The sequence below is a fragment of the Nicotiana tomentosiformis genome, chromosome 6 (assembly GCF_000390325.3).
Source record: "Nicotiana tomentosiformis chromosome 6, ASM39032v3, whole genome shotgun sequence".
NCBI classification, from domain to species: domain Eukaryota; kingdom Viridiplantae; phylum Streptophyta; class Magnoliopsida; order Solanales; family Solanaceae; genus Nicotiana; species Nicotiana tomentosiformis.
In genome coordinates, this window is record NC_090817.1 from 102805931 (window position 1) to 102819292 (window position 13362).

General features: G+C 34.4%; 1 protein-coding gene across 1 annotated transcript; it reads left to right on the forward strand.

Annotated features, from left to right (window-relative positions):
- Window positions 1-5624: 5624 nt before the first annotated feature.
- LOC104112875 (uncharacterized) lies at window positions 5625-6299 on the forward strand. The gene has a single exon (XM_009622915.3). It carries the CDS (start codon window positions 5625-5627, stop codon window positions 6297-6299), a length of 675 nt encoding a protein of 224 aa, XP_009621210.1.
- The last annotated feature ends 7063 nt before the right edge of the window (window positions 6300-13362 follow it).

Here is a 13362-nt window from a genome sequence, read left to right on the forward strand (position 1 = left end):
TGTTGAATAACTGGGCTACTTCCTCTCTCAGTTGTCGGCAGTCTTCAATTCTGTGGCCATGAGTGCCGTGATATTTACACATTAGGTTGGGTCCCTTTGGGCAGGATCGGACTGTAAAGGTCGAGGCCACTTGGTGTCTTTGATGCGTCCGATGGCAGATACAATGGCAACTACATCGACATTGAAGTTGTACTCCAATAACCTCGGCGCTTCCTTAGGCCCGATGGGCCTGTCAAAGCCGTTTTACTCATGAGTCTCCTGTTATGTTTGATAGTAGCAAACTTGTTACTGTATGTGAAAGAAATAAAAGTAGACAAAACAAAAGAAAGAAAAATTAAAAAGAGATGAACTTATGATATAAGCGCTTACATCGGCATTCTTATGATGTATGCGCTTACATCGGCATTCCTATGATGTAAGCGCTTACGTCGGCAGGGCATTCAAATGCCTATAAAAGAGGTATGTATTTTCATTTGCATATCATCACTTAACTTCTTCTTTCTCTCTTCAATTAATAAAGAGCTATTCTTTGTATGGCCGTGGAGTAGGCAAAAATTACCGAACCACGTAAATCTTCTCTTGTCTTGTCTTGTGCAATTTATTGCTTTTCTCTTTCAAATATTTTTTCCCTTCTATTAGCCTGACACGTTTCCCAACAATGTTGACCTTGGTCGCTTCCCCTTTCACTTCTCACAAGGTTTCGTCCAGGCTCATTACCTCTTCGATCTCCATTGTATGGTTGATACCGGTCTCTATTTGATCTTGGTTCACGATCAATGTCTCTTCTGGATCTGTCACTAGCTCTGATGGGATAAACGGACCCGGAAGGGGCCCCAAGCTGATCATCTTCGATTCTAATTTTGATTGGTACCGGTTATGGACGTCGGCCCAAGTTACCGCCGGATATTATATTAGATTTTAATTCAACTGCTGTGAATCCAATGAGCTTCGAGCATTGAGTCTTTAGGTGAAGGCTTGAACGGCCCAATCGTCCCCGACCGAAGGTAGGTCCATTCGTTCAATTTGAAACCGGGACACGAATTCCCTGAGCATCTCATTGTCTTTTTTCTTCACTTTGAAAAGGTCTAACTTCCTGGTCTCGACCTTGATGGCCCCGACGTGTGCTTTCACAAAGGCATTTGCAAGCATAGCAAATGAGTCAATAGAATTAAGGAGTAAGTTATGATACCATATCATAGCTCCTTTTGACAAGGTCTATCCAATCTTTTTCAGCAGGACGGACTCGATCTCGTCATTTTCCAAGTCGTTCCCCTTAATGGTACACGTGTAGGAGGTCACATGTTCATTTGGGTCAGTTGTTTCATTGCACTTGGGAATTTCGGGCATGTAGAACTTCTTTGGGATTGGCTTTGGAGCTGCGCTCGGAGGGAAAGGTTTTTGAACAAACTTCTTGGAACCAGGCCCTTCAATATCGGTGGTGCTCCTGGGATTTGGTCGACCCTGGAATTGTAGGTTTATACTTTTTTGTCAGTGGCTTCGATTTTCTTTTCTCCCGATTCCACCCGTTTCGTTAGTTCCTCAAGCATTTTTATAATCTCGGGGTTGATCCCGGGTTCAGCTTCACTCAGCCTTTCTACAATTGGTTCATTTCTGCGAGCGTTTTCCTGGGTTATCGTTGCTTGTTGAGCCGGCAACATTCCGAAGATTACTCGCAAGTTGATCCCATCACCATCACCAACGTGCGTATTTTGGGCTACCGATCGGACTCCCCCACGGTGGGCGCCAAATTGTTTACCCTAAAAAATGGATAACAATTAAATTTGTTTGTGGTTTTAAGGATACATGGATTAATTCGATACAAACAATAAATTACGTTAGATTAAACGGATAAAAAAAGTAATAAATTATCAAACCACTTGAGGATGGTGATTCCGGACTTAACAACAGCCTTAATAAAATATCCTCCCTCGATCCCGGACTCACAATGACCAAGCACTGATGAACAAGAATAAGAACTTTGAATAACAGAAAAAATAACTTGATATGCATGTTACAATGTTGTTAATGAATAATCAGACCCCCCCCCTCTTTATATAGTAGGGGAGTCCTACCCTAGGTAAAATTCCATAAAAGGTAAAAATCTTCCGTTTAATTAATCACCGGATTTCTGCCGGTACGTGCCGAGATCCACACCGTGATACCCTGCTGGTCACGGATATCACGGCCTTCTGTTAATCGTGCTCGGTTGCTCGATAATGCTCTCTGAAGTCTTTTGGGATTTGGACCGATCCCGGGGTTATGGCCTTGACATTCCCGAGGGCGGGCGTTGTGCCCCCGGACCCTAACTCGATGAGACCCTTGCCTCGATTCCGATTCCTTATCATCACGTCTCTCGCTCGATTTACCATATTGAAAATTGGGGCGTCCCATGGGTCCGGTTTCACCCGTATACAAAATATTATCTAACCTTTTAATAGAGTTAAAAAATGATTTTTAAGTTTATATTTAAACTCAAAAAGTTTTCTCTTTCCCTCTTTATTTTTAGCAATTTCCAAAACTCTCCTTAATTTGTCCTTCTATAGTCAGTCAACAATGGATACATAAAATAAGATAAGGCTTATCTGATTTTGCTATAGGGAAAAGAGCTGTTGACCACTTGACCATTATTTCGTACTTACAAAAATGATAAGTTACATAAAAAGTCGAAAAATCAATTACATTAATCACATAATTAATGTTATTTTGCTTTATAAAACCTCTAAGAAACTTTAATAGATTAGCATAACATCTAAGCTATTAGCATATGCAAAAGATTTTCGTAGCTGTGAATCCCCTTTGAGTCTTTTTTTTATAAAATTGTGCTGGTTGATATTAGACAAATTCTAATAAACTCTAAAGTGTGTACGTTCGAAATGTTTTTTAATTACTGAGCATTGGAAGCTGGAGCCTGGGTTGGACATGGATACTTACCGTTAGGATGGACAGCAATTCAGGTAATAAATTAAGACCCAGGAAAGGTACAATTTGGAAGTACAGGCTAAAGTTTCATTGGCGGACAGTAGTAATAATTTCACTTCTGAAATACTCCGCAAGGTCTGTTATAAATAAATCTAGAAGGACAATAATTTTGAAAGAGGTGGCAAAAGGATTTATCCGTATCTGATATTTACGCCAATTCATGGAGTTTATGAGTGCTATGAAATACCCCTGCTTGTCCATGTGTTTACAATTTGTCTCACTTAAAACTCTCTAAGATATTTTTAGGATAAATTACTCCAAGCATTCATGTAATATGATTTTATTTTCAGGATAAATTACTCTAAACACTCATGAAAATATGATTCAACTGCACACACTTTTTTCGTGTTTCAAAATCGTACACTTACACCTGCTATATTATGAAATTCCTACATGCATGAATATAACGATTTTATCCTTAATTTTTAGTGATAATTTCAGAGACATCCATCATATTTTATTCGATCACATAGCCTTCCCACGTAATTTACAATATTACGCTTGCTTCTCTAATATTAATTTTTTATAACAATTCATTTTACCTATTTTTCACTAATGTAAATAAGATGCAGTTTAACAAATCTGCCCTTTTCTAATATTAAATTCTTTCAATTCATTATTTCTATCAAAATAACATATTAACAAATTCTTTAAATATAAAATAAAAAGCCGTTGTTTATTTTAGACAAAGCTGCCCTTTTCCTTTGAAATTTATTTTACCCAGATAAATAACCTAAATAAGAGCCCGTTTGGATAAGCTGTTTATAGATAACTGATAAGTTTGAAGTGCTGAAAAGTATTTTTAAGTGCTAAAACTGATTTTTTAAATAAGCATTTACGTGTTTGGATAGATGTGCTAAAACTAATAAAAAGTAATTGATGTATTTGGTAGAAAAGTGCTGATAAGCTGTTATTTTGTTAAAATGATAAAAATATCCTTAAAAACTTTACAAAAAATTATAAATTAAAAAGTTTCTTTGTAAAGAAAATGATGAACAACGAATATGGAATGAAGGAAAAGTTAGAATATTTATTTTGGGAAAAATATTTTGTGAATTAAAAAATATTATTAAGGATAAACTAGTAAAAGGTTTGGTCAAACTAAAAATACTTATAAGCTGAGAAGTCATAAGCTGGGGGTGACCAACTTATGACTTATGACTAATTTTAACTTATAAAAAATTGGCTTATAAGTACTTTGAATATTTACCAAACGCTTATATAAGTCAAAATATGCTTATAAACTAATTTGACCAATTTATAAGATTAGCCAAACACGACCAAGTTGTTTCCATCAATAGTACAAAATACTTTGCGTAGCGAATTCTCATATAACAAATCAATTATTTGGAGTATACTATAAAAGTTTAGTAACTCATCATGTTCTTTTCGTTTCCCTAGGTCATATTCTATATATTCGATGATAGGACCGTTGTTAAAACTCCATAATTCTAATCAAATATTTAAGTAGAGCCATTATCTGCAAGATACTCTGTAATTTGTCATAACACCTATGCAAGCTTTCCTAGGAACAGGACATGATATCTACCACATTGTAAACACTGCTAAAGGACATCATTACCTCAATAAAATTTACTCACGCTTGATAATTATATTAAACCATGTTACGATTAATGATTTGAGACTACATGCAGCTAACAATGCTTAAGCAATAGAAGTTATGCAAACATATGTCATGCATCTATTACATAGACATAAATATCTACTACGGATAGATATTTTTTCCAATTATCCCTTCCCAGGCGAGACAAATTACACCAGAAACCAGCTTATAATAACACAAAGCCCTTTTAAAAGGAAGTTCTGTGAAGAGAGCCAAGATCTGCATGTTCTGTTTGATTTTGTTGGGAAGTGCAGGATCACATGGTCTGCAAATTAGTCTCATGTGACCACATGATGCCTGGGACTTCTCCCAAGTCATTATGATCTCTGCTAGAGTTATATATATAGTCAAACTGCTAATCAAAGCGTATTTTTCTGTGACTAATTGTCACTACTAACTATTTTTTAAAATAATGGTGCAGTAGGAGTCAAGTAGGAGTCAGTTTAAGCACATTCTCGACTATATTATCGAATACCAAAAAATAATGTATACTTTTGTCACCAATGCTTAAACATATAGGGACAAAAATACTTAACATTTTTTTGTCTGAAATCTGAATCCTAGTATTTCATAATTTTCACCTACTTCATTAACTTCTAAGACGCCACACCACTAACAAATGAGAAATCTTTATTACTCCAGTTGAAAATGGGGACATAAGCCTATTAGGCACAACCAACAATTAACTTGGAAGAGAGCTGATATCGTCTAATTGTCTTTGTATGCAGTTCGTTAATTGAATCCTATAAAGACAATGAGATTCCACGTTCAGAACAGCTCTGTTTTAGCTCCAAAAGTTGTCCATGTGCTGTTCCCATATATTTAAAAGACATCAATAGCTCATTTGTTTCTGCTTCACCAGACCACTTAGTTTAAATATTCTCACCGTCCAAATATTTACCACTACTACATATACCAAAGAACCCTTAAAAAGAGTTCAATAGTTCAATCTACACTCCCAGTTTCCTCCCCTTTAGCCAACTCTATTTTCTATATTTTCTTCTTTACTGATAGAACTGATATGGTGTCCTTAGAAACTACCACTAGATCTATTGAGCCGAAACCGAGTCCCCGTATTTCGTTCTCTGCAGACTTTCTTGATGAGAAAAACTTCATATCTATAAGTCCAAATTCTCAAGCAGAGAAAACATGCGAAAAGGAGATTAATGCAGCTGAATTTGAGTTCCTATCCAGCAATTTTACAAGCGGAAACATGACTACAGCGGATGAGCTAATATTTGATGGTAAGCTACTTCCCTATTGGCAAATGCACCATGCTGAAAAACTCAACAAGATTAGTCTCAAAACAGAAGAAATAATGACTGAAACTGAGGTGAAAAGTAAAGAAGAGATGAATAGGCCAGCAATTTGGTTTATTGATGAGGATCCATCTCCTAGGCCACCAACATGTAACGTTTTGTGGAAAGAGTTATTGAGATTGAAAAAGCAAAAGCAGAGACCTTCCTCTTTATCACCGTCTTCTTCTTCTTCATCTTCTTCGAACTCGAATTCTGAAATTTCTACAACAGATGAAAGCAAAGAGAAGCATGTGAACAAGATTAAGAAAAGGTTGGAGAGATCTAGATCAGCAACTACAAGTGTAAGACCTTTGATTAATGTGCCAATTTGCACACAGGCTAAAAACAATGCACTACCACCTCTTTTTTCCCTTAAGAAAGGAAGAGTAGAGAGGTGAAAGCAGAAATTAAAAGCGACCATCTTTGTTAGTCATTATGTAAAGATGTTCTATAGTGTTTCCTTAATTATTTTTTATTTCAATTTGAATTTTTTTCATTTGGATCTAGATTAATGTTTATTCCAAGGATATGCTTTCATTCCGTGTAATGTATCAGAGACTAATTCTAGTCTCAAGAACCATGTAATCTGACATTTTTTAGCTTTAATATTTCAGAGCAAAAAAGTGAACCATATGTCTTGTTGACTTTCTCAGATGTGTTTGGCAAACGTTCCTCATCAACAAAAAAAAAAAAAAACACTTGAGTTAACAGTAAATGCAATTTTCTTCTGCAATATTTTTCATAGTTGAAGACGATCTTATATAATTCATTTTTAGGTAAAATGAGTCCAAGATTGACTTTTTCATCATAAGAAAAGAACACAACGTAAAGACAGTTCGGACATAAACTAACAGCAAAATATTTAATTTTGCTGAGTAGATAATTGTATAGGTAACCATTTGAATACTGAAGTGTCGGTAAGTGCTCTCTAGAGGCCCAATCGTCAAATAAAATTTCAAGATCGTTAATTGGAAAAGGAGGTTGTAAAATATAATCGCTCACTGAAATATTCTATACTTCTCAGTGCTTAAAGATACAAGGACGACCTCCTTATTTCTGGGGTTGTGACATCCCCAGTTGCCTCGTGCTAGCCAAGAACATCGAATCCTGTTACGTTATTTGGAATGGAATCTTAGCCCGCCTCACTTGCTTTCTTTCTTTACTGCATAAATAAGGGCATAAGCAAAGTCAAGGGGTTGAGTAAGCAAGCTACCGTCATTCAACAGATTTGTGCTTCAATATATTTATCTTTTTCCTTATTATTTTTGAATATTTCTCTTATTTTCATGTTAAAAACTGTTTTTTACTATCTAAAGAATAATGAAACGTTGCAATAGTTAAATTTTCAATTCCAATCCAAAGAAGAATAAGACGTGCAACCATTAATAAAAATAATGATCGAATGTTATAACTTTTCCTAAGTTAATAAAACGGTTGGAAAAATCGAAATAATTTTGATAATTAAAGCACCAATAAATTTAATACCAAACGATTCCTCTTCACATTCCACCTTGCACCCCTTTTTTGTCTTCAAAAATTAAGTACAAAGAACATACATACACCAGGGCCCCAGAATTTGAACTTCAAATTTGATATGCAAGAGAAGTGTGTGTATGATTTGTGGCTTCAAATTCGATATTCAAAAGAAATCAGTGTATGATTTGTGACTTAGAGTGTAATCTTTCAAGAAAAGGAGGGAGTCTAAGATGGTAAATTAAAAGCGCGAGGAAAATACCAATGGCGGAGTGAGGAGAAACTCAAAAATATTTCATGAAAGGCACAACTACCAAGTAGAACATGAAACCGAACTTCAAATTCGTTATGCAAGAGAAGTAAGTGTATGATTTGTGGCTTCAAATTCGATATTCAAAAGATCAAATCAGTATATGATTTGTGACTTAGAGTGTAATCTTTCAAGAAAAGGAGGGAGTCTAAGATTGTAAATTAAAAGCGCGAGGAAAATACCAATGGCGGAGTGAGGAGAAACTCAAAAATATTTCGTAAAAGGCACAACTACCAAGAAGAACATGAAGCTTAACTTCAAATTTGATATGCAAGAGAAGTAAGTGTATGATTTGTGGCTTCAAATTCGATATGCAAAAGAAATCAGTGTATGATTTGTGACTTAGAGTGTAATCTTTCAAGAAAATGTGGGTAAAAGTGCAAGGAAAATACCAATGGCGGAGTAAGGAGAAATTCAAAAATATTTTTTGAAAGGCACAACTATCAAGAAGAACATAAAGCCTATATAGTCCATGAACATGGACAAATATATATTGGGTATTCAAACAGAAAATTGGAGCTAGAAGGTTTAAAAAAATTAAACTTGAATAATTTTATTTATCTATTACAGATGCTTGAGTTTTCCTTTAAACTTCATTATTGAAGTATTGGTAGTTCTTGATATTTTTTATAGCACATTTTTTTAATGCATTGCAATTCAAAAATATTGTTGTCTCTCTTTGGATTTATGTAGACGATGGTGGACATTTTGAAATGGCTAGAAGAGTTGACAAGTGAAAGAAGTCAACTTTGGTTTATCAAGATTCATTCTCTTGCTAACTCCCTCAGCGTGGAGCTTCTACTACTCAACCAATTTCCTCCTTTCATTTCCCAAAATAGCTTCTATGTTATTCTTTTCAGCTTGGGCCTGCTCAAGAATCAGTCTAATGTTATGATGAAGCTCAGACATTGGGAGATCATTTTCCCATGCTAGTTCATCAGACTTAAATTTTTTCATATTAGGTAAGATTCTAACCTGTGGACCTCTTATATCAAGGATCTTTTCATGTTCATTTTTGCCAAAGAACTCTTTTTTCCTTGTGGTTTCATTATCCATGCTGGGTGCCTACGGAGGTCAAATGTTGAAATTTGGGGGTTTAAGAGGAAGAATGTAAGTGTTTTTCGAAGTTGGCACTACTAAAAATCTGCTAAAAATCGACCAAATATTTCTGACCAACGTTGGTCGGTCAAAAAAAGCGACCAAAAACCGTCCGGGTTGGACGGAAACTGGAAAAAAAAAATTTATATTTTTTTAAAACTAAATACCGACCAACGTTGGTCGGTAAATTGGTCAACGAATTGACCCAGCTGGTCAGACAAGAAAATTTTGGATTACCGACCAACGTTTGTCGGTAATCTGGATCCAATTTTTTAAATTTTAATAATTATTTTATTATTTAAAATATTTTATAATATTTAAGAATTTATATTTAAAATTACCGACCAACGTTGGTCGGTTAATGTAGGGGAAGCATTTACTGACCAACTTTGGTCGGTAATTATTATTTTCTGCAAAATAACCGACCAAAGTTGGTCGGTTATTACGTCAACATTGGTCAAACTGTCGAATTACTTTTATATTTACTATCTAAATAATATAAATGTAATTCGTTAACACTTTTGTAATACAAATAATGAATACACTAACATATACTATATATAACATGCTATTTGTAAATTAATTCATCGACTTATAACTTACTTAGACGCATCGATGAATATTAAAAATAAAACGTTTGACCTATATCGACTAATAGTAAAAACAAAACGTCTCGACCTATATCGATTAATCTAGCTATGCCATGCATTATTAGTGATGAATGAATGAAAAATAAAAGAATTAATACTAAACATCTTTGACATATATATATATATATATATATATATATATATATATATATATATATATATATATATATATATATATATATATATAAAAGTAAACGAGTTAAATTAATAGGTTAAACATGGTCAAACTTTAACAAGCTATATACATACACACTAACATATACTATAACAAGCTATATATATAGTTAAAGTATTACAGTGAAGTGTGTTTTTGTGTGTATATATATATATATATATATATATATATATATATATATATATATATATATATATATAAGAACACGAAGCGCTAGGACCACAGGGTCGGGTTCTTTTAGGGATAGACTTGGGAAGATACTAATTAGTATATATACTTTATCATCAAATATATCTATTTATAAATTGATTCATCGACTTATAACTTACTTAGATGTATCGATGAATATTAATCGATGATTCATCAAAACGTCTCGACCTATATATCGATTAATCTATGTCATGCATTATTAGTGATGAACGAATGAAAAAAGAAGTTATTAGCATCAATTACAATATAGTGTATGTGTGTGTGTGAGAAATTACTCGCATACTTAATTATAACTTAGAAAATTTACTTAGATAGATACTATTATAATTTATTAAAATTAAATAGTTAACATAATTATTTATAAAGATTTTGTTTATAGTTTATAATTATTTATAATAATTGTATAGTTAAATAAAATAAATGCTTGTAGTTTATAATATTTTTTTTATAGTTTATAATATTTTAAGAAAAAAACACAAAAAAAAGAATTAATTTTTTTTTAAAAAAAAAACCAAAGTTGGTCGATTTTTTGGTCAAACGGTCAACACTTAATGTATCGACCAAAATTACAGACCAACTTTGGTCGGTAATTCTGAAATTAGAGAATTGAAAAACGGGAGAAACCCCCATTTCTCTCTTATTTTCCCCTCTCTTCTCTATTTCCCTCACTCAAAATCTTCCCCTTTCCTTCTCTATTTCCCTCATATAAATTCCATTCCCTACCCTGCGTCGTCACCACCCAGCCCTCGCCGTTGCCGCGCCGTCGCCGTCGCCGCACCGTCACTATCGCCGATGCCACTGCCACTACCGCCTCTCTCCTTCTACATCTCCTAAAAAATCTAGGTTTGAATTACAACCCATTTATTTATTATTTCTAGGTTTTGTTAATTAGTTATGAATTAGTTTCAATTGATTAGTGTTTCAATTATTTGAACATTGCATTTTATTGAGGATTAGGGTTTAGGTCTTGTTTTAATTAGTTTTATTAACTAATTAATTTTGTTAATTAGTTATGAATTAGTTTTAATTGATGAGTGTTTCAATTTTGAGTTTGTATTGTCTTGAATAGTTTAGTTAGAATTGAATTATTAACTTTGTATTGTCATGAATAGTTTAGTTAGAATCTAGGGTTTACGATTTGTTCTTGTGAATCGAACTTTTAGGGTATGGGTTGAATTTCTTTAGTTTAGTTAGTTTATGTTTAAACTCGTAAGGATATGAATTGAAATTTTAGTTTTTAGGATTTTTTCTTGTGAATTGAACTTTTAGGATATGAATTGAACTTTTAAGATATGAATTGGACCTTTTGGATATGAATTGAACTTTTAGGATATAAATTGGTGTAATTAGGAAAAAATAATTATCTTGAATTAACTAAAAAGATATAATTAATTTATAATTGTAGAATAAATTAATTTATTCTTGTGAATCGAACTTTTAGGGTATGAGTTGAATTTCTTTAGTTTAGTTAGTTTATGTTTAAACTCGTAGGATATGAATTGAAATTTTAGTTTTTAGGATTTGTTCTTGTGAATTGAACTTTTAGGATATGAATTGAACTTTTAAGATATGAATTGGACCTTTTGGATATGAATTGAACTTTTAGGATATAAATTGGTGTAATTAGGAAAAAATAATTATCTTGAATTAACTAAAAAAGATATAATTAATTTATAATTATAGAATAAATTAATTTATTCTTGCGAAGAATTCTCGGACGAGGAACAATACGTCGATGAGGATTAAAAAGTTGGTTTTTTAAAGCACTCTCGTTTTATAGCTAGTTTCTTATATGTTTCAATCTAAATGTGTATTATATTATGCAGATGGCAGGCAAGGGTCAAGGTAACAATGACCCTACTAGTTCTCGGGGTCGAGAAAAGGGTAGGAAGGGAAAGAGGAGGGTAGAAAATAATACTCCCTCTTGTCCACCCTTTTCAGAGATGCCTATGTCTTATCCTCCACCACACGGCTATACTGAGCTGCCACAGCATCACGAGCCGTACACCTTCATTCAGACACCAAGTCTTCCATCACAGGGTCATAGGACTATACTTCCGACATACAGTCCAGCTGCCTCACAGCCATCTGCATCACATCCACATGGATCATATCCCTACATATCACAGCCACATAGATCGCATCCATCCATGTCACAGCCACTCGGGTCACAGCCATCGGTATCACATCCACTTGGGTCGTATCCAACTATGTCGCAGTCACAGGGATCGCAACCATCTTCATCATCGACTCCATCTATTGCAGGCCTTCGCCTGCGAGGCAGTAGCTCTGATCCGCCTACACCGTCTTCACATGCCTCTGATACACATGCTTCGGATGGTGATGATGAGGTAGTGCATTATGATCGATATGGCAGGATCATCATAGTCCCTGAGGGTGATGGGTAAGTGTTATTCATTATTTTTGCGTCTATTAATTTGTAACATTTTTATTAAGATATTAATATATCTTTATTGTTAAATTACAGGTTCAGGCCGGATAGTAAGACTACGAGGATAATCACCAATGCCATCAGAAAGCTTTATGATGGCCCTTATGCGACTTGGACTGATTGCCCATTCTCACTGAAGGAGCAAATTTTCAATCAATTTAAGATATAAATGTTCTTTTAAACAGTTTAATAATTTATATTTATGATGTTTCCATCTAATATTTAACTTTTGAAATACAGAGCAAGTATGTATGGGAAGACCGCTATAGCGCAGAAGTGGCTACAAATTTTTATCATAAAGCTCGTAAGAGATTGGCGGATGCTTTCTCGGATGCTAGAAAGAAGAACAAGAGGCCTGGCTGGTTATTTGAGAATTTGTGGAATGATTTGCAAAGGCAATGGCTTACCGCAGAGTTCTTAGAGAGGGGCGAAAAAGGAAAGAAAGCTCGCGCATCCGAGAAGGGAGGCTCCTTGCACACTGGAGGTGCGATCAGCCTAGGGACAATAAAAAGAAGATTGGTACGTAATTGCTTAAATTATTTTACTTTTCTAAGTATATCTATTATGTTTATTAACTAAATTAATTTGTTTTCAGGAAAAGAAGTATGTACGTCCAATGAGTCATGATGAGCTATTCAAGGAGACACATATTATGAAGAAGAAGAAAAAGGGGAATCAAGATAGGTGGGTCGAGGACCGGGCCTCGACTGAATATGTAAGCTTTCAATTTTCTTTAAGTATTATAATTTACTTTTATAAAAATTTTGAAATACTGATTTAATTTAAAATAATATAGGGTCGCTACCAAAGTAACGTTGAGGAATTCATCTGTAGTCATCCAGCTGGGGAATCGGGTGAGCCAACCCAACCTTCGGACGAGGATGCTGAAAGAATATGGTTGGAGTCTGTTGGCGGTCTAAAATGGGGGAAGGTATACGGGCTTCCTACTAAAATCTTCCATCGCTATAAGTGTGGAATGCGAGGAATAGGGACTTCCTCGCAAGGCGAGCAACTTAATAGGGAGAGCCTCTCCGCTATGCAGGAGACAGTGACAAAGCTCACATCAGAGCTGGAAGCGGCCAAGGAAAGAGAA